At 40.9% G+C, this 19,503-nt stretch overlaps 1 protein-coding gene across 36 annotated transcripts in view; it reads right to left on the reverse strand.

Annotated features, from left to right (window-relative positions):
• MPDZ (multiple PDZ domain crumbs cell polarity complex component) overlaps positions 1-19,503 on the reverse strand; it is a 186,390-nt gene that overhangs the window by 36,270 nt on the left and 130,617 nt on the right. For all 36 annotated transcript variants that reach the window (XM_053294949.1, XM_053294946.1, XM_053294944.1 and 33 more), the window contains 9 exons: positions 18,769-18,928; positions 18,131-18,327; positions 10,141-10,232; positions 9,831-9,915; positions 9,503-9,583; positions 8,337-8,429; positions 8,163-8,237; positions 5,496-5,682; positions 3,367-3,512 (listed from right to left, as the gene is read on the reverse strand). In XM_053294949.1, coding sequence (XP_053150924.1) covers positions 3,367-3,512; positions 5,496-5,682; positions 8,163-8,237; positions 8,337-8,429; positions 9,503-9,583; positions 9,831-9,915; positions 10,141-10,232; positions 18,131-18,327; positions 18,769-18,928 — 1,116 coding nt within the window. The remainder of the gene's footprint in view (positions 1-3,366; positions 3,513-5,495; positions 5,683-8,162; positions 8,238-8,336; positions 8,430-9,502; positions 9,584-9,830; positions 9,916-10,140; positions 10,233-18,130; positions 18,328-18,768; positions 18,929-19,503) is intronic.

A 19,503-nucleotide genomic window follows, 5' to 3' on the forward strand; every position in this document is an offset into this window, starting at 1 on the left:
CCCAGGGGCGGAACAACAGCTGGAGGTATTGAAGGTTGATCTCCCATTCGTGTTGCTGTAGATAAAGTGAAAACCTGCTGATATGGTCTGCTAAAGTGTTCTCCACTCTTTTGATGAGGATTTCAATCAGGCGTATCTGCTGTGCTTTGGGTCAATTCCAAATCTGCTGACTGAGCATGCAAAGGGAGTGGGAGACTGTACCTCCCTGATGGTTTAAGTAAGCGATCACCATAGTATTGTCCAGGCTGATTTGGACGACCTTGCCTGTCAGGGACAGCTAGAAGGATTTGAGAGCCTGAAACACTACCAGGAGCTCTAAAAGACTGATGTGCATCAGGCGTTGGCTTGGAGACCATGGACCCTGATACTGAAGATCCCCACAATGGGCCCCGTAGCCCCATAAGGATGTGTCTTTTGTCACCCAGGCAGAAGGTTGAGATACCTGGAAGGGGACTCCAGACAGCAGGTGGACTTCCTCAGTCCACCACTGAAGTGACAGGAGGATTGGCGGAGGAACTGCCAAGAGCATCTGCGCACTGTCCACATTTATTTATTTTATTTTATTTAGAAGAAATACAGACAGAAACCAAAGTTGAAGATGTCTGAGACATAGCTTTGTGAAGTGTACGGTGGAGTTGTATGACACCATTAGGCCTAGCAGTTTCTGATCTTCATGGGCTTTTTGTCTGGGATGCATCACGAAGGAAGTTACTAGTGCCTTGATGTAGAGGAAGTGTTCCTCGGGTAGAAAAGCACACTGCATCCACGCATCCAGAATTGTTCCTTTGTAGACTATGCACTTGACAGGCTGTGGCATAGGAGTTTAACCAGTTGACCTGAATGCTCAGATTGTCGAGCAAATTCAGGACTGTCAAGACTTGCAAAGCTAACTTGTCTTTCTGTCTTCCTGCCAGGAGCCAGTAGTCGAGGTATGGAAAAATGCACACGCGTAACAATGATCGGGCAAGGGGAGACAGTTGTCTAGGAGCCCCACTGCCTGGAGGGGCCCCCCAGAGGCACCTCACGTGACTCCCCATTGCCCCCTGCCCAGCCCCAAGGCCCCTCAGCCACTTGCCCTGTTCGCCGTCTCTCCTGCTTGTTTTCCTGGCCCGCAATGGAAGCAGCAGACAAGCTGCAAAGAGCTCCTTTTCTCCCGCTTCTCAGCTGATCGGTGGGTGGGTGGGGCTTCCATGGAGGCCTCCATGTAGGCCTCTGTGAAGCCTGAACTCGATTAGGGCCCAAGCAAGCCAGGAAGGAGGAGGCAGCCAGAGTGGCCACCACTGTTCTCTGCAGCAGAAGACCCCTTGCTGCCCTGCCCAACCCAGCCCAGCATTTGCCAGGTAGAGTGTGAACTCCTTTTTGTGGTTACCTTCCCCCCCCCCCCCCGCCGATATATAGGGATCTGCTTGCCATAGGGCTTTGATATGGGGGGTGGGACTGAGAAGTCTCTGAATATTTATTTTAAAACAGCTTGGAAAATTTGCTGGCTTAAAAAAAACTATCTAAAAAGTCCTATAAGTGGCTTGTTTCATGGCAGAAAATTACAAAAACTATTGGAACAAACAGTATTATATTTATTTTATTCATTCATTCATTCATTTATAAATACACTTATGTTCAAGTTGTTTTGCAACCCAGAAGGTCTGAGTGAGAACTGTGAAGCATGTGTGGTGCTTTTATTTTATTTTTCTTGTGTGTGAACTGCTCCCCAATAACTTGCAGGGACTTGTGAAATCTGGCCATGTGAATGCAGCACCTCCATTCCAGAGGAGATGTGTGTTAAAGGGCTTTAAAAGCCTCCTGTGAAAAACCTCCTGGAATCAAACTTCACTGAATTTGTTCAGAATTCTGAGAAAACAAACATAGGCTCACACTGCATGGTTGAAAGTCTCATTTGCTAATCTGCAGTGAGGGGCCATTTTAATAATTTGTCTTTCTAGTGTGTTCTAGGCATTAAAAGTAGCACAGATGTATAGTACTCAATGTATATCACTATATATTGTGACGTATGCGTGTGTGTATTCAGTGAAATGTATTTCCAGGCAGCATACTTATTTTGAAATATCAGACTTAAATCCTTGGGGGACCTGGGGTGTGCGGAGGCCATGGACTTGGGGGGGGGGGGGGGCATTTTAAAATCTCGTCTCTGGGCCCACTCAAACCTTGCTACGCCCCTGGAAAAATGGTTAAGCCTTGCACCTGAAGGTGAGCCACAATGACGGCCATGCACTTTGTAAATACACGGGGCACTGGTGCTAGTCCAAATGACAGGACATTGTCCTGGTAGACGTGATGACCCACCGTGAACCTGAGAAACTGTCTGTGGTTGTGTTGGATCCCGATGTGGAAGTACGCGTCTCGGAGACCCAACCTTACAAACCATTCCTCCCTGTGGAGAAGAGAAAGGATGCTCTGCAATGTCACCATGCAAAACTTGCACACATCCACATAACGGTTCAGCCACCGTAGGTCAATGATTGGCCAATGTCCCCCATCTTGCTTGGGGACCTGGAAGTAGTGGGAGAAAAATCCCCACCACTGATCTGTCCACTAAACAGGCGATGTCACCCCCTTGTCCAAAAGAGTCTGAACTTCCTCCATCAGTAATGTGGATGCAGGCGTGTACTTGATTCCATTGAATGTTGGCAGGGTCTTGAATTCTATGGCATAGCCGTAGCCAACAGTCTGATGTTATGTTGTGCCATGCAAATGCATGACTTGCCAGCCTGATGTTGAGGCCGCTAAGATGGTAGGTTGGAGAGAAGTAGATGGTTGTGACTCCTGGATGAAGTGATTCGGTGGACTGTCCTCTTGATCAAAGATGTTGCTTGTTAGAATTGGCGGGTTTAGGGCGTTGGCTCTGCGAGGCTCTAGACTTTTGTTTGAAAGCTTTCCTTCCAAAATGTTGGTAAGGCTTGCAGAAATCTCTCTTGTCCGTCTGCTTGTAAGAGTATTGCCATGGCCCATATTGGCAGTACTTGAAACTGAGCATGTGCATCATGTGCATGGGGCAGGGCTTAGCGTTTTGAAGAGCTAGTAAATTCTGCCTGAAGGGTTACACGCAGGAGCAGAACCCCACTCTTATGAGTGCAATGGATCATGATCCAGATCAGTGACTAATTAACCAATCAGTGATCTGTAATACAGTCAGGTACATGGGACTAGGAAGCAAATATCTCTCTAATTCAGTGTGTCATTCATGCTAGCCCAAAAGATGTGATTATGGACATATTTTCTTTTCTTGGGAGTAAATATAAAATGTCTTCATTTATTCAAATTACATTATATAGCTAAGAAAGCATCTTTCCAAATTAGAAACTTTAGCTTGGGATTGTCTAACAAATACAAAGGTCAGTGTTTACAAACCAGCAAAGTGTCAGCTCCTCCCACGATGCTTAAGCCAAGACCGGTACGTCCCTTGGAAATATCTATTATGGTTTCACAGCCTGGGATAATTGGGCATGTAGTTGGATCAGACACCAAGGTGGCTGGAGTTGAGGATCTGCTTGTGTCTAAAAGCAGCAAATTAACATACCAATCATAATAAAATAATTAGCTGTAATTATTAAATTTTAGGATACCAATGTATGACTGCTAATAAAAATAAACTAATATGCAACCACTATAACTATTTTGGGAGTTTGCCTGAAACGTGGGCTAAAAATGGAAGGAATGCATAAACTCAAGAGACCTGAAGTTAAAATGTATACACCTTGGGCCCAATGCAGAATGTTTGTTATGCTTAAGTCTCAGGAGAAGCAATCTGAAAAATTAGTCATGACGAGCTAAATGTTAACGGGCCTTAAGTAGGGATGTGCCCATGGTTTAAAACACAGTTCGAGCACATTTAGGGAAATTAAAAAGGGGACTTTAAGACAAAGGAATCTCCGCTGCCACTTCCAGCTGGGGTGGCACTAGTCTCAAAAAGCCCCATGTTCTGTCAGCAAACCATGCTGACCATACAAATGGCACCCACGTATGCACAGGCACCATGTGCGTGCTGGTGGCACGCGGGGCTTTTTAGGACTAGCACTGTCCCATCAGGAAGTTGGAAGGGGCAGCAGAGAGCAAGTAAGCATCTGCTCTCCTTTTTCTTAAAGTCCCATTTTAAATTTTCCTAGAAGTGCTCGAACCGCACTTCAACCGTGGTTCAGGCACATGCCTAGCCTTAAGCATGATGAACTTTGCTTGTATCAGTGTCCAATCCAATTGAGACGTTTACAGTTTCTCACCCCTTGTTTTCCCTTTTCCGGAATGAAGCAACACACTCTGGGGGAAAAACCTACTGTTTTACAAGCCTTTTTTTTTTTACAAGCCATTCTGTATACTTAGGGAAATTCTTTTAAACACCAGTAAAATGTGCATATGGCATTGATGTTCTAATTCTGTATGTAAATTATAATTATAATTGAATTATCATTTGTAGTTGAAGGATATTGTAAAATTCATTCAAACAAATATGCATTACCTGCATTGATAATCAATGATAATCATAGTGAATTATGATTCACTAATTTAAATTTTAATAGATTGTATCTATTGTGATTTTTATCCGTTTTTCTGAATTTTAAATGTTGTATATTTTATATATGTTTTAATCTGTACACCACCTAGAGATTTCTATATTAGGCGGTATAGAAATTCATTCAATCAATCAATCAGTCAATCAATCAATAGTTGTGGTTGGCTGTGAGTCAAATGCAACCAGCATTTGTGAAGATTTATCACTTCCCTTATTCTCATTTCTTAATCAATTGGGTTTGAGATCCCCAGACCAGCAGGAGGTTTATTAGGCACAAGTGTGTGGAAGAAGAACTAAGAACATAGCAATCTACTACGTAATTGCTGGCCTGAGAATCATACAACTGAGAACATACGACTGAGAACCAGGCCAACTTGTCACATTTCCAGGATAATAAACCTGGCACGCTCCCAATTCTTTGCTTGCCTTTGGGTGGAAATGCAAGTTAATTCATCCAGAAACTATAATGTGCCGCGGTAGTTGGCGTGGGCAAGTTGGGACATCTGATCTAGTATCAGATTAGGGCTAGCTAAGTAGAGCTTCTGCACAGCACATGATCATTTTTGAGGATTTAATTGGGATTTCCACTTTCATACAAGTGAAAATCAGGAGCACACTGGGTAGAGTGAGTTATCCTGGACAAGCTGTGAGTTAGCCCAGTTCTTGGTCATGTAAACAGGCCTTGCTTATATATCTCCCCAACAGGGGTTTGATGTATTACTTTCAGTTTTCTCCTTCCAGAATGTACAAGTTAGCCATAGACCTTAATTAAACCTTCTCTAGGTGTGCCATCCCAAGGAAAAGACTCGGAACTCAGTGATGTATAGGCTAGTTGTTCATTCTATTTCTAGACTAAAGGCTTTCCTACAAGAGAAGGGAACTGTGCTTGGTTTAACACATTTATTTATTTATTTATTTAGCATTTTTCATTGAAGTGTTTGTTTTAAACTCAGGGCAAATGGAAGATTCTTACTTTTAACAGATTCTGGTTCTGGTGATGCAGAAGGTGAAACAGTCGTTGATTGTTGGATATTGGCTTTCTCACCCGAAGTAGAGCAATAGATTGGTGTTTGTAGCTGAGTAGCTGTCTGATTCTCCTGTTCACCTGAATTGATTGTGAGTTTCACAGTGGGCTTTGATGTCTTCAGCAAACTGATAAACTAGTTAAAGAATAAAAGGAACACACTGTCTGAATATGGTTTCAAAAGACATACATGAAAAAGAAAACACTATGGATATGTGATTTTTCAGAACTATTCTAAAGCTACATGTGAAGCATCACCCTTAAAAAGCAGGATATACATTTATTTAAAACCCCAAAATAAATGATTATATATTAATTTCATTTAAATGTGTTAATTATTTTTCAGTGCTGGGAGTGTAGTCTTGACTTTCAATAGCAAATGAGAACTAAACTGAAATTTCAACTAAATTCAAAATCATCATTGAACACATTCAACGTTGTCCAACTTGAAATATAAAAAACTTGAAATCTAATACCTGAATTTGTGTTTTATTACTGAAATATGAATTCTTGTCATCCACATATTGTGCTTAATACCCAATACTAAAATAAGTAATCTGGTGTTTTTTTAAGTATCACATTTATATATGTATACCTTGAAATTTTAATGCAGATTTTTGAATTTAAAATATCAAGATTTTTAATTTAAATTCATTTCCACTCATTTATTGCAAACACGAATATACAAGTTCCCCAAACTCTCATATTCAAAATAACATCTACAAAAATACAGTTGTCCCTCGTCGATTGGATTTTCTCAATTGCAGATTTGAGTATCTATGACTGGGAAATTGTGACTGCCCTTGCCAACCATGACCCAAGTATCTGCAGTTTGGCATGTTTTGGTTTTTTAAAAAATGTTTTGGGGATGGGTGATTTCGGGGGTCAGGGGATGATTTCCGGGGGTCAGGGGGTGATTTCTGGAGGTCAGGGGGATTTTTTCTGTTTTTTGGTTATTTGCGACCGTGATTCCCCTAACCCTGTTTTCAGTTATTCCCTATTGCTTCCCAACCCTGAATTTTCCAACTGCAAGGGTTTTCCAGAATGGGACCCTCGCAAATTGGCAAGGGACGATTGTATTACAACTTGCTAAAAACCATCCTTTTACTTGTGAAATGTGTTTTAGTTTTAACTATATACTTTAAAACTGAAATGAGATTTCATATTTCTCAGTTGTTGCCCCTAGGTTGTGGACCGTGCTCCCTTTGGATATAAGAGAATTATCTTCCTTGGAGGCCTTCAGGAGACCCATCTTTTTAGCTTGGCTTTTAATGAGTTTTAATTTGGTTTAAATGGTTTTGTAAATTTTAATTGTTTTAATTATGTTTTCGATTTTAATGTAAAACATCATGGGCCTCTTTAGGAAGGGCAGTATATTAATTAATTAATTAATCAATCAATCCATTCATCAATCAATCAAATGTCTTGTATATAAACAAATAGCTCAAGGTAAATTCATATCAATAAAGTGCAATGGAGAAAGTGCTGCCTTGGAGTGGAACTAAATTCAAATTCCACTCAGCTATAAAATCTGCAGCAGACTTATAGGTGATTTATAGCTGAATTATAGGTGACTTAGTCACCTTAAGTGGCACAGCGGGGAAATGCTTGTCGAACGAGCAGAAGGTTGCCAGTTTGAATCCCCACTGGTATGTTTCCCAGACTATGGGAAACGCCTATATCGGGCAGCAGCGATACAGGAAGATGCTGAAAGGCATCATCTCATACTGCGTGGGAGGAGGCAATGGTAAACCCTTCCTGCATTCTACTAAAAGAAAACCACAGGGCTCTGTGGGCACCAGGAGTCTAAATCGACTTGACGGGACACTTTACCTTTACTTTTATAGGTGACTTAAAGGTGATTCTGTAGCTGACTTACTGTATTTACCTGAATCCAAGATGAGTTTCCCCCAAAGTTTTTTGATATTAGAAACCAGGAGCTCGTCTTAAATACAGAATTCCGTTCCTTTCAAGTAAACATGGGTATAATCTGTATTTAAGCTCTACTTTTTAAGGGGGTTGTCTTAAATTCAGAGTAGTCTTCGATATGGGTAAATACAATAAAGGTGACTATAAGGGGTCTTTTAGTCTGCTAAACCTACCTCACAAAGTTGCTGAAAGACTAATACACAGTTCTGAGCTTTTCAGAAGAGCTGGATACGAACATTCCCCTCAGATGGATCAGGATGACTATGTCCAGGTCCAGCTGAGGGTGATACGAAGGTGGAAACTGGGGGGGGGGGGAACCAAAAGATTGGGGAAAGCTGAAAATCCCACCACTTATCAGCTGCTTGAGAGGAGAGCTGGATTCAGTTTCCCTCTCCTTCTTCAGAGTGCTAGAATTTCAGTTTGTTTAAAAAGGTCTACACATATGCAGCTTGTTACTGTGCACATGCTCTGTTGGATTAGAGCCACCAGCTTGTGCTGAGAAATGAGACAGGAAGAAATGAAAACAAAAGAGATCTGGCATGTTTTTATTTTTCTAAAACAATTCAGATAAGGCAAAACTGTTCTTGTAGAACCTAGATGAATACCTAAACATTATCCTAAATATCATAGAGGCCCTTTAACAACTATGAAGAACTAGCACGCATATTATATGTATTGCTCAGGTACCTTTTCTATAGGGTATCCCACAACAATTTCATCATCAACTGCAAGAATTTGATCTCCAACCTTAATTCGACCATCCTGGAATTAAAAAAAATAAATGTATTAAGGTGGGAGTCATTCCCAATTCTCCATACATTTTCCGTCTGTTCTCTGAGTCAGTTACAAAGAGTTTCTTACCTTTCCTGCTGCACCATGATCTGTTAAGCTCTGGATAACCACACCATTAAGTGTGTCTTCTTCACCAATGGCAATACCTATGCCACCTTGGTCCTAAAGTATAGCAAGGAACAACCACAGTTAAGATGTTCAGTCAAATGAATAAGACATTTTGGGTTTACAATTCTTGTCACGGAATTTGGGCATTCTAGGCTTACTGGCCTCTATGGTAAAAATAACTGAAAACCTCACTTATAAAGGAAATGATGGGCATTTGTTATCAAAACAAAAATCCCCTTCAGAAGTACATCAAAATTTATCTGTGTTGTCATCATCATTCAGATATGATCCTATCGGTATTTCGAATAACAGTGCTGACCCACTTACACTTCAGACATGTTGATTAAATCTCTTGATCTATAGACAAAGAAGTTAAGGACAGGCAAACCCCTTAAAATTTCTCTATTTTTTGAAGCCCTAATTTATTAGTTTCCCAGAATGATCTAGATCAGGGTCTCAGGCAAGCATCCTGATTTAGAAACTTGCACTGCCATCTTGGGTTCGTCTTCATATGCAGACTGTATCTGATCCAGACAATAGCTCTATACAAAAAGACACTATTTAGAAGTACAAGCAACCCAAAGTACTTCTGAAGTCCTGCCATGGCACATCATTCACCTCCCCAATCTTCGCTGCTCATGACTGAGACAGCATTTGACTGCAGAAGCAAATGCTGTAACCATGATGGCGGTTTCTTTGATTGGCAAGCTTCTATGATTTCCATATTTGGCACTCCAGCCTGCCAAATATGGAAATGGCCACCATCACAGTTATGGCATTCACTTCTGCAGACAAACGCTGTCCTAACCATGAGCAGCGTAGAGTGGGGAGGTGAGTGAAACATTGGGGTGGGATTTTCGGAGCACGTGTACTCTCATACATCATCTTGTTGTATAACTTCTGAAGAGGGATAATGAAACACAGCTAAACAGAGACAAAAGTCCACAAGCACTCTGAAAATGAAATGAAGTATTATATCATAAAATTCAATAGTGTGACCAATTCAGGAATTCAGTTCATTCCTGCTAGAAATTGTCTCTTCCACATTTCACTAAAAAGTAATAGAAAGAAATTCATTTAAAAACAAACTGACATTGGCACCAGCCTAGAACATGCATTTACCTTACCTTAGGTAGTTCCACATTTTGAATATTCTTATATAAGCTAAAATCTATTTGTAAACTGGAACTTGGAACATTTACTTCACCCTAAAAGAAGAAAATATATCAATATGCAGCTATATATGGAAAGATGTTTTCAGATATTACAGAAACAACATATCCAGTTTTCCTGTATTTCAGATTTATATCAAATTATCTTTATTAAATTTCCTAAAATCTAACTTGGGTTTTCTTTAAAATTTCCTGTAAATTTAATGAACACCATCTGTATTTTTGTTTTACAGTGCATAAATACAAATCTTACCACCTAAATAAGATGAAATTTTTATTATACCTCTTCATGTTGAAGTGACCCAGAAAGTGATGATTCTACTGATTTTCCAGGACAAACTGCCATCTGATTGACAGCATCTTTGTTTCTAGAATATATGAAGCACACATATTTTAAAATAATAGATTAACAAAGTAGTTTTTGATATCTAAAATTTCACCTGGGGGGGAGGGCGGGGAGATGGTTGCAACACAATGCTAATCTTTCATCCAAGGAAGCATTCAGCAATGCTTTAAAATAGAAAAATATGCTATTAAAAGGTGATATAGATATAAAACGTTAACATTAGATACAGATGTTAGAGATTGCTTACCTGACAAATATGATTTTTACTTTAGAAGATGCACACTTGATTATTGAAGATGCATTCTGGTGAGTTCTTCCATATAGAACTTGTCCATTTATCTAAAAATCAGAATGGCATGAATAGATGAGAATGCTTATCTTGTACCATTTCCCACCAAAACCGTGATTCCTCCTCACACAAAGGAAACTTGACTTGTTCATTACTATTTATTAAAATTGTTCTTTAACTATTAGGTTGCAATGCACTAATTCTTCTTTTGTGACGAAGTCACAAAACACCTAACAGCTGTTGATTTCTATTCAGCTCTCTCCCTGGGTTGGTAATGTCCTTTGCTATGTTACAATGAGCTGGCTGACTCTGGGAACATCATCATCTATTTCCATAAGTGATTGATCACCTCGTGACTCACTATGTGGAAGATGAAAGAGAGACACAGGATAGCAGGTTGTTGATAACAAGTATAGGTAAAATTATCTCTGCAACCAGCCAACTTTGTAACTGTGCATAACAATTAATTTAATTTCATTTATTTAAAATATTTCTATACCACCCAAAACTTGCGACTCTGGGCGGTGTACAATTAAAATCATTTAAAATATTAAATCAATTAACAATTAAAATCATTTAAAAGATTAAAACATTTAAAACCCAGTATTAAAATTATTTAAAACTATAAATCTAATTAAAAGCCTGGGTGAATAAATGTGTCTTCAGTGCCTTTTAAAAAGTTGCCAGAGCTGGGGAGGCTCTTATCTCAACAGGGAGCACATTCCAAAGTCCAGGAGCTGCAATGGAGAAGGCCCATTCCCGAGTAGCCGCCAGACGAGTTGGTGGAAGCCGCAGGTGTACCTCTCCAGATGATCTTAGCAGGCAATGGGGTTCATGGTGAAGAAGATGTTCTCTTAAATACCCAGGGCCTAAGCTGTTACAACTTTATAGGTAATAACCAGCATCTTGTATTTTGTCCAGAAACTTATCAGCAGCCAGTGCAGTTCCTTCAACATAGGAGTAATATGATCTCTCCTAGATGACCCAGAGACCAACCTGGCCGCCGCGTTCTGAACCAACTGCAGTTTCCAGACTATGTACAAAGGCAGGCCCACACAGAGCGCATTGCAGTAACCCAGCCTAGAGGTTACCAGCAGATGTACCACAATTTTGAGATCATTTATCTCAAGAAACGGACGCAGCTGGCATATCAGCTGAAGCTGATAAAAAGCACCCCTGGCCACAGCCTCAACCTGGGACACCATGGACAGGTTTGGATCCAGAAGCACCCCCAGACTGAGTACCTGTTCCTTCTGGGGCAGCGTGGCACCATCCAGAACTGGCAGATCAAAATCGTCTCCCGAGTTCTGACCCCACACAGTAAGTACCTCCATCTTATCTGGAATCAGCCACAGTTTGTTATCCCTCATCCAGGCCATTACTGCCTCCAGGCAGGCGTTTAGGGAGATTATGACTTCTCCTGATGATGCTGACATGGAGAAATAGATCTGGCTGTCATCAGCATACTGATAACACCCTGCACCAAATCCCCTGATGATCTCTCCCAAGGGTTTCATGTAGATGTTAAACAACATTGGAGACAATACAGAGCCCTGAGGGACACCATACAAAAGTTCAGATTTTGAAGAACAACAGTCTCCAAGAGACACCATTTGGAATCTGCCTGTGAGGTGGGAGCGGAACCTCCCACCCCCCAAATGTTCCAGAAGGATACTATGGTTGATAGTAGCGAAAGCCGCCGAGAGACCCAAAAGGACCAACAGAGTCACACTCTGGACCGGGTCTCACGATCAGTGAGATCCGGTTTCTTCGAGTGCGTGGGGAGAGCGGGCTAAGCCCACTCTCCCCACACATGAGCGGGGAGGAAGCCCTGGGCAGCCAGATCGGCCGCCCCCACGTGACGGAGCCGACAGGGGCTGGGGGGAGCGGGGGCCGATGGGCCCCCGCAAGCTCCAGCATGCCCTGCGCTAGTGCACAGGGCATGCTGGTGAGACCCCTGGAGCTGGGAGCCGGCTTTTTGCCTCCCTGCCAGAGGTCTCCTCGTGAGTAGGAGGAGGGGCTCCTCCTCGTGAGTAGGCGCGCCGTGAAGCCGCACCATGGCTACTCACGATCTAGAAAACCAGGTTTGTGGAGCGCTCGCTCCGCAAACCTGGTTTTAGGGAAGGGTTCCTGAGAGGGTTACCCACTCTAGAACTCGCCTAGCCCAATTTTTGCAGATCGTGAGAACAGCCCCTCCCTCTATCAATTCCCAACTGGAGATCACCCATCAGGCCGATGAAGGCAGTCTCCACCTCATAGCCTGCCCAAAAGTCAGTTTGAAATGGGTCTAGATAATCAGTATTAGATAATCAGTGTTATTAGATAATCAGCTTTAAAACCTCTGCAGATACTGTCACCATGGCTGTTTCTGACAATGAAGATAAAGCAAAGTTACTATTTCACATTGGATCTCAACAGTTGTACTTATCAAGGCAAGAGCAACCTTCATTAAAATAATCAGAACAGAGAACCACTGTGGACATATATTTATTTAAAATAATAAATTATAATGCTTAGCATTTATATAGAACTTAAATACAGGTGGCCCTCGTTATTTGTGGGGGTTCCATTCCAGCCTACAACCATGGATACCAAAACTGTGAATAACAATTATGGATGTGCAAATTGATTCGGGTACAAATCGATTTGTACCCGAATCTAGCTGATTAGGTTGATTTGGGGACAAAACAAATCACCCCTGTGGGCCATTGGATAGATACAGATCCAAATCGAATCGTGCCTGATTTGAGTCGAATCGATTTGAGATTCGGATCCCTTCTATTAATTTCCCCAGATTCCCAGCTTTCATCTAAAAAAAGAAAAAGAAAAAGAAAAAAGCTAAGCTCCAGCCTTTGTAGAAGTGGAGTTATGGTCACTATTTTTCAAGTGTTTGGATTCTTTGGTGTATAATAACTTTTCCTCATAATGAATCTCTATGAGGATTCATTGCACACCTTCATTTCTTCTATTCATTTTGACTGTCTTTTGGATAGTGGAACATAGGAAGCTACCATATACTGAGTCAGACCATTGGTCTATCTAGCTCAGTATTGCCTTCACAGACTGGCAGCGGCTTCTCAAAGGTTGCAGGCAGGAATCTCTCTCAGCCCTATCTTGGAGATGCTAGGGAGAGAACTCGGAACCCAGATGCTCTTCCCAGAGTGGCTCCATCCCCTGAGGGGAATATCTTACAGTGCTCACACTTCTTGTCTCCCATCCATTTGTAACCAGGGCAGACCTTGCTTAGCTAAGCTAAGGGGACAGGTCATGGTTGCTACCACAAGACCAGTTCTCCTTCAATGACAGTGCCAACTGTCAACTGCCATATGCCAACAATGCCCCCATCCCACCTGCAAGGCAGTGGGGTACTACTCAGTTTATGTTCTTTTTCAAGTGTTTAGACTCTTTGGTGTCAATAGTTTTTCCTCATAATGAATCCCTATGAGGATTTATTACACACCAAAGAGTCTAAACACCTCAAAAATTCAAAAAATATAAACTTAGTACCCAGTGGCTTGTGGGGTAGTTGAAACTTGGGATGCCACTAATTCTCCACCCCCACCCGAAAAGCAGTGGGGTCAAAATGAACAGAAGAAATGAAGGTGTGTAATGAAGACACCAAAGAATATAAACACTTCAAAAATACCTAGAAAATAAATTGAGTACCCCAGTGTGAGTGTGTGGGGGGGTGTAGTTGACACATGGCAGTTGACAGTTGGCACTGTCCAGTGATAGTCAAAACAGATGAAACAAAGGCATATAATGAATCCTCATAGGGATTCATTATGAGGAAAAGTTATTAGACACCAAAGAATCTAAACATTTCAATATTCCTAAAAATTAAAAGGAGTACCCCACAGCCTTGCAGGTGGGATGGGGGTGGCGTGTAGTTGGCACTGTCCAGTGACAGTCAAAATAAACAGAAGAAATGAAGGTGTGCAATGAATCCTCATAGGGATTCATTATGAGGAAAAGTTATTATACACCAAAGAATCTGAACACTTGAAAAATAATGACCACACATTTTGTTCCATAACTCCACTTCTACAAGGGCTAGAGCTTAGTTTTTTGGTTGTTTTTTTTAAAAATGAAAGCAGGATATCCGTGTTAGGTTAGGATACGGCAACATCGAATCCCCATTATCTCCTATGGCGGAAATGTTCAAAATCAGTAAAAACTTAAATAATTCATTAAAAATCAATCAAGTGTTCCACTGCCTTAAAATCTGGGTGGTAGGTGGCACCTATGGGGACCTACCTACCACCCAAATTTGGTGCCCCTAGGACCTTGTTAAGTGGTCCGAATTGATCCAAATCCAAATTGAATCAAAGCAAATACAAATAGAATCTGAGGTGACTGGGGGAGGGATAGATTTGGATACAAAACAAATCAGGGGTGATATGTTTTGGGCACAAATCAAATTTAAAAAATCAATTTGTGCATATCCTTAATAACAAGACCTTGAGTCTATGTTAATTGGGTGGAGGGTGTAATTTCCTTGACTCTTCAGAAATTCTGGGGGAGGGGGGGAATGTTGCTCTTTTTGTTTTTAAAGAGCCAGAAAATGGCTCCGTGCTGCAAAATGGCAGCCGTAAAGGGCACCAGGACTCATTTCCAGCCATCCAGGAACCATCGACAGGCAAATTTTGCCTATTTAAAACTGTGGGTAACACAACAAGGTCAGGTTTATATTACCCATCCACGGATACATGAAGTGATGGGTGTACCACGAGGTACCTTGTTGCTCCTTTATCTTATCTGCAACAATTAGACATCCCCAGATATAGGTTGGCTTTTACACAGGCCAGATGTAGATGCCTTCCTTCTGCTGTCCTTGAAGGTCGCTACAGCAGGACTCCTTATGCGGAACGTCTATGCCCCTGTGGCGATGGGGAGGTTGAAACAATCGAACATGTTTTGCTTTATTGCTCCTTTTATAGGGACTTACGTTTAGAACTAATATTTCCACTGTTGGCTTGTTTCCCAGGAAATTCGTCTAGCCAACAAGTGGCTTTCCTGCTTGAGGACAGCATACCTGCCACTACTCGGAAAGTGGCGGGCTTTTGTGCAGCAGCTCGAAGAGTGCGCCAGTTTTTAATTAATAGTCCTAGTGCTGCTCTATAACCTTTTAGTTATAATATTGTTGATGGGTTAGACTGTTGACTTGCTTGTTTGTTTTTAAAATTATTTATATTTTAATTGTATTGTTCCCCCCCCCCCCCCCGTTGTGCTGGTCGTAGACCGTAATAAACTTTGATTGATTGATTGATTGATGGGTGCCAGGACTGCATATAATGAGGGCCACCTGTGTTCAAAATGCTGCACAAAAATTTTCTTTGTTATCCTTACCACAATTCTAGAAGGTTTTCCAGAAATATTATTATTCCCACCGTGTAGAAAGGAAGCCAAGGCTAACAGACAGTGGTTTGATTAAGGACAGCAAGGGCCATTCATGCAGATCCAAGATGGCTTCATGCACCATCCCATACCCTCTGCAGTGCATGCTGCCTGCTGCCATTCTGCTTCCAATTATGATCAGAAACAGGATCAGTCATGACATTTACAGCAGGAGATCCTGGCTTATTTTAACTCAGAAATAAAATGATTTATTTAAATAAATCATCTGAACTTGAGGTTTGAAGTGGGGTTCAGATCATGATTGGAATAGGCCAGGTTAGAATAAGCTGGTTATGAATAAACTGGTTGAATGAGCCAGGATCGGTCAGTTTGGATGTCACAATTGATCCTGGCTTGTTTCTAAGCATAATCAGAAACAGAATAATTTTAAGACACACATATGAAGTGGAAATGGGAGAGCATATGCTCCCAAGGCTAAAAGATGGCGCATAAAGGCAATCTTGGCACCACGTAATGTTTGAACTGGCCTTAGTGAACTGGCCTCTTATATCATGTTTTCCTTACATAGCCCAGAAAAGCTTATACAAAAACCATAAAATCACATACAAAATTATACTCACAGCCCATATATATCTAAAACAGCAATGAAAGAATGATAAAAGCACATTGAAATAGAAGTAGTAAATAGACTAGGGCAGAACTGAAATGAATGCCTCCAGGAGTGGGCAGTAACTACAACTGGGGAGTTTGTTGCATCTGAAGAAGAACTTTCTAGGAAACTTCAGAACATACAGGGTGTGTGTGTGTGTGTGTGTGTGTGTGTGTGTGTGTGTGTGTGTGTAAGAGAAAGAAAGACAGGCAGCTAGATAGAAAATACTATACATTTTATTTTCAAAAGTGATTTTTAATGATTTGGAGCTAGGGAGGTTTTTCAAAAGCAAAATTTAACATTATGCACCTATAATTCTAGTGGAGGAAACAGACATATAGTCAGAACTTTTAAAAGCTAGAAGTTAGGTTTTTTTTGTAGGGGAGGCAACAAGCCAAGATCCTGTAACACCTACCCCGACACCTGGGCTTATGGCTGCAACCCTGAGTAGGCCCTAATGATAGGCACAGAACATTCCCCTCTGACTATGCAGCCTGTTTTCTGGTGTGTATCAAGTCAGGACTAATTTTAGAGCAGCACTGTGTGACTGAGGTACAAACAACTGGCCTCCGTCCCATTCTGTTTCAGTTCAGTTTTGAGACATAACACTTTTTTCCTTGGTAGATAGAAAGATAACATTCCTAAACACACTTGTATATGAAACTCTACATTGATACCAAATCAAAATTTTCAGTTTCATTTCATGCCCTATTCTCTTATAGTTTTCTTTTCTTATATCAAATATTGCCTTTGTCTTTTATTTTGTGATAAATAAACAGATATAATGGTCTGGTTCAGATGTCACATTCCTGGTCTAATGAATTACAAGTTAAAGTGCACCCTTTGTCTGGCTTTACTGAAACTTCCTGGTATGCTAAACCAGTTTGCCCATGACAGCCAAACACTGGATGTTTACTCCCTACAACTGTGCGTGTAAACAGTTTGCAATCTTGGTTTGTAGGGAGAGGAGGTGGATATAATAATGTGTATTCTTGTCTCTAGCAGTTAGAACTCCTTTGTTCTGGAGTTTATTATTTAGTTTAGCTACAGATATGTATCCAGCTCTCAGTTCCTGAGTTTCTGGTTTTCATGAAGTTTCTTAACTGAATTGATCCTGGGGGCTGTCTTCTGAGCAAGCAGCCTGACCGTTTTTTTGGAGTGGAGTGGAGTTTTTCCTAGTTAGCTTTATGAGTGGTGGGGCATACTGGCTTCGAGCAGAGTTTTTATTTTGAATTTAGGAACACCTAAAGGAAATACTTTTTTTTTAGTTATTCATTCTGGGAAAAATTCCTTGCAGCCTTTAGTTAGGTCAAGTCACACCCTGTTCTCCTGTATCTGCATATGAGAAACATGTTCTCCGTGTAAGCCAATAGGGGAGGGGGTAATATGTGCATAGTGTTTTCACTCACATCCCTTCAGGAAGTCACTCTCTGATTTCTGTCCTTTGCTACACAATTGAAGCTCCTCCCTTCATCAGACAGACAGACAAGAGCAGGGTGTATTAACATAGGAGCCTCTATTGACCTCAATAGAGTGTCACTGGAGATCATGATACAGAAAATGATTGTCAGACATTGCAAAACCTATTATGCAACTATAGATAAATAGAGGTCAAAGGCAGAAGCTTCATTTATCATGATCACAGATTAGATTGTTTCAATAAATCACAACCATTTTTATAATCTCAAAATGGTACCAAAGGCACCTTAGTCCCCAATTGTATAGTTGGGTTTTTTTTGGCAGTAATAGTCTAGTTGAAAACCAAGCCTGGACCCAAGAACAAAATTCATAACAGAAAGCCAGTATAATTATAAAGAAAAGATGTACTGATTAAAAGAATGTGCTCTTAATTAAAGGCTGCATTTTGCACTGATAATCGAATGTTTTTCTGTCCTTAAGAGTCAGCATGTTTAGTTTTAAGTATAATTACCAAACACTTACTTCCAGTAACTCATCTGCAATCTGCAACCCGCCATCTTTTCCAGCTGCTCCATTTGGATCAATTCCCACTACAAAAACGCTCATCTTGGATCGGTCTTTATTCCCAGCTAGGCTGAGTCCTAAACCAGTCTTTCCTTTCTCCAACTCGATCATGTGCAGATCTCCTGACAGACTCCCATAACGTTGGCTGATCTTTTCTAATCATATGAGAGAGGGGGGAAATCAGGTGGGTGCCAGGGCAGAATTTATCTCTGAAAAGATTACAGGAACCCAGGCTTTGGAATTATCAGATTACCCATAATCTCAGGCACACTGAAACAATTCAAACTGAAATCTACTGTCCTTTTTTCTAATAAAATCCTGTGCAACTGAAAAGCATATTTCAATATGAAAGAGCAGAGAATCTCTTCCTGTTACTTCTCTCTGGACTATAAGTGAAATGATGACCAGATATAAAACTTTATGGACTTAATAGGTTTGCCTATTCTAGGCTTCATTATGGCCTAGAACAAAAAAATGCACATAACAAAGCATACACGGCAAAAAGAACATTCCTTTTCAGATAGACTGTACTCAAGCAAAACAATTCTGCATTACATCATCTAGTCATGAAAGGCTATCTCAGCAATCAGACTTACTCCAACTGTATCCAAACTCATCTTCCTTATCTAAATCTTCCAAGGTTTTGCTACAGGATTGCTGCACAGCTTCACTGCTCATTTCTGGAGACGATAATGGAGGCAGAGACAAGTTACAAGATGAAGTCTTTTCTGGCTCTGAATCGGACTGACTGGATGTCTGTGGAGGACAAGAAAAATATAGTGGCTGAGAACATGAAGGCTGGCATGGGCAAACAAGAAGCACGGAATGATGAAAAAGCAAGGGCTATGGCTTTGAAGTTAAAATACTAAGCAACAACAGAAGAGAAGGCAATCACAGGATAAAAAAATAACAAGGTAAAATGAGGCTCAAAAGCATTTTAAACAAGCAGGACAGAAACTAAAAGCCAAATCCAGTGAAGATTTATGTGCTGTCTGGCCTACATACCAAAAGCTTACATAAATGCAAAAATGTATTTCAGATAACAAAATTGAATGAACTTTTCTATATTTTTAAAAAGGGATACAGCTTTGTTTACCCCAAAATAAATGAGGGTGACACAGATCATTTTGGAGATTCATATTTAATGTATTTTATTAAACTGGGGGGGGGGGCAGTCTGACGTCCAAACTAACATTGCACACACCAAAAAATGTTCCAAATGTGCAATGGCCAAAAACCCTAGCCTTGCAATCACAGAAACACCCACCATCACGCTTACGGGGTTTGTCTCTTCAGAAAAATGCCATAAACTGGAAGAGAACAATGAGAGG

The sequence above is a fragment of the Hemicordylus capensis genome, chromosome 2 (genome assembly GCF_027244095.1).
Source record: "Hemicordylus capensis ecotype Gifberg chromosome 2, rHemCap1.1.pri, whole genome shotgun sequence".
Taxonomy (NCBI): Eukaryota; Metazoa; Chordata; class Lepidosauria; order Squamata; family Cordylidae; genus Hemicordylus; species Hemicordylus capensis.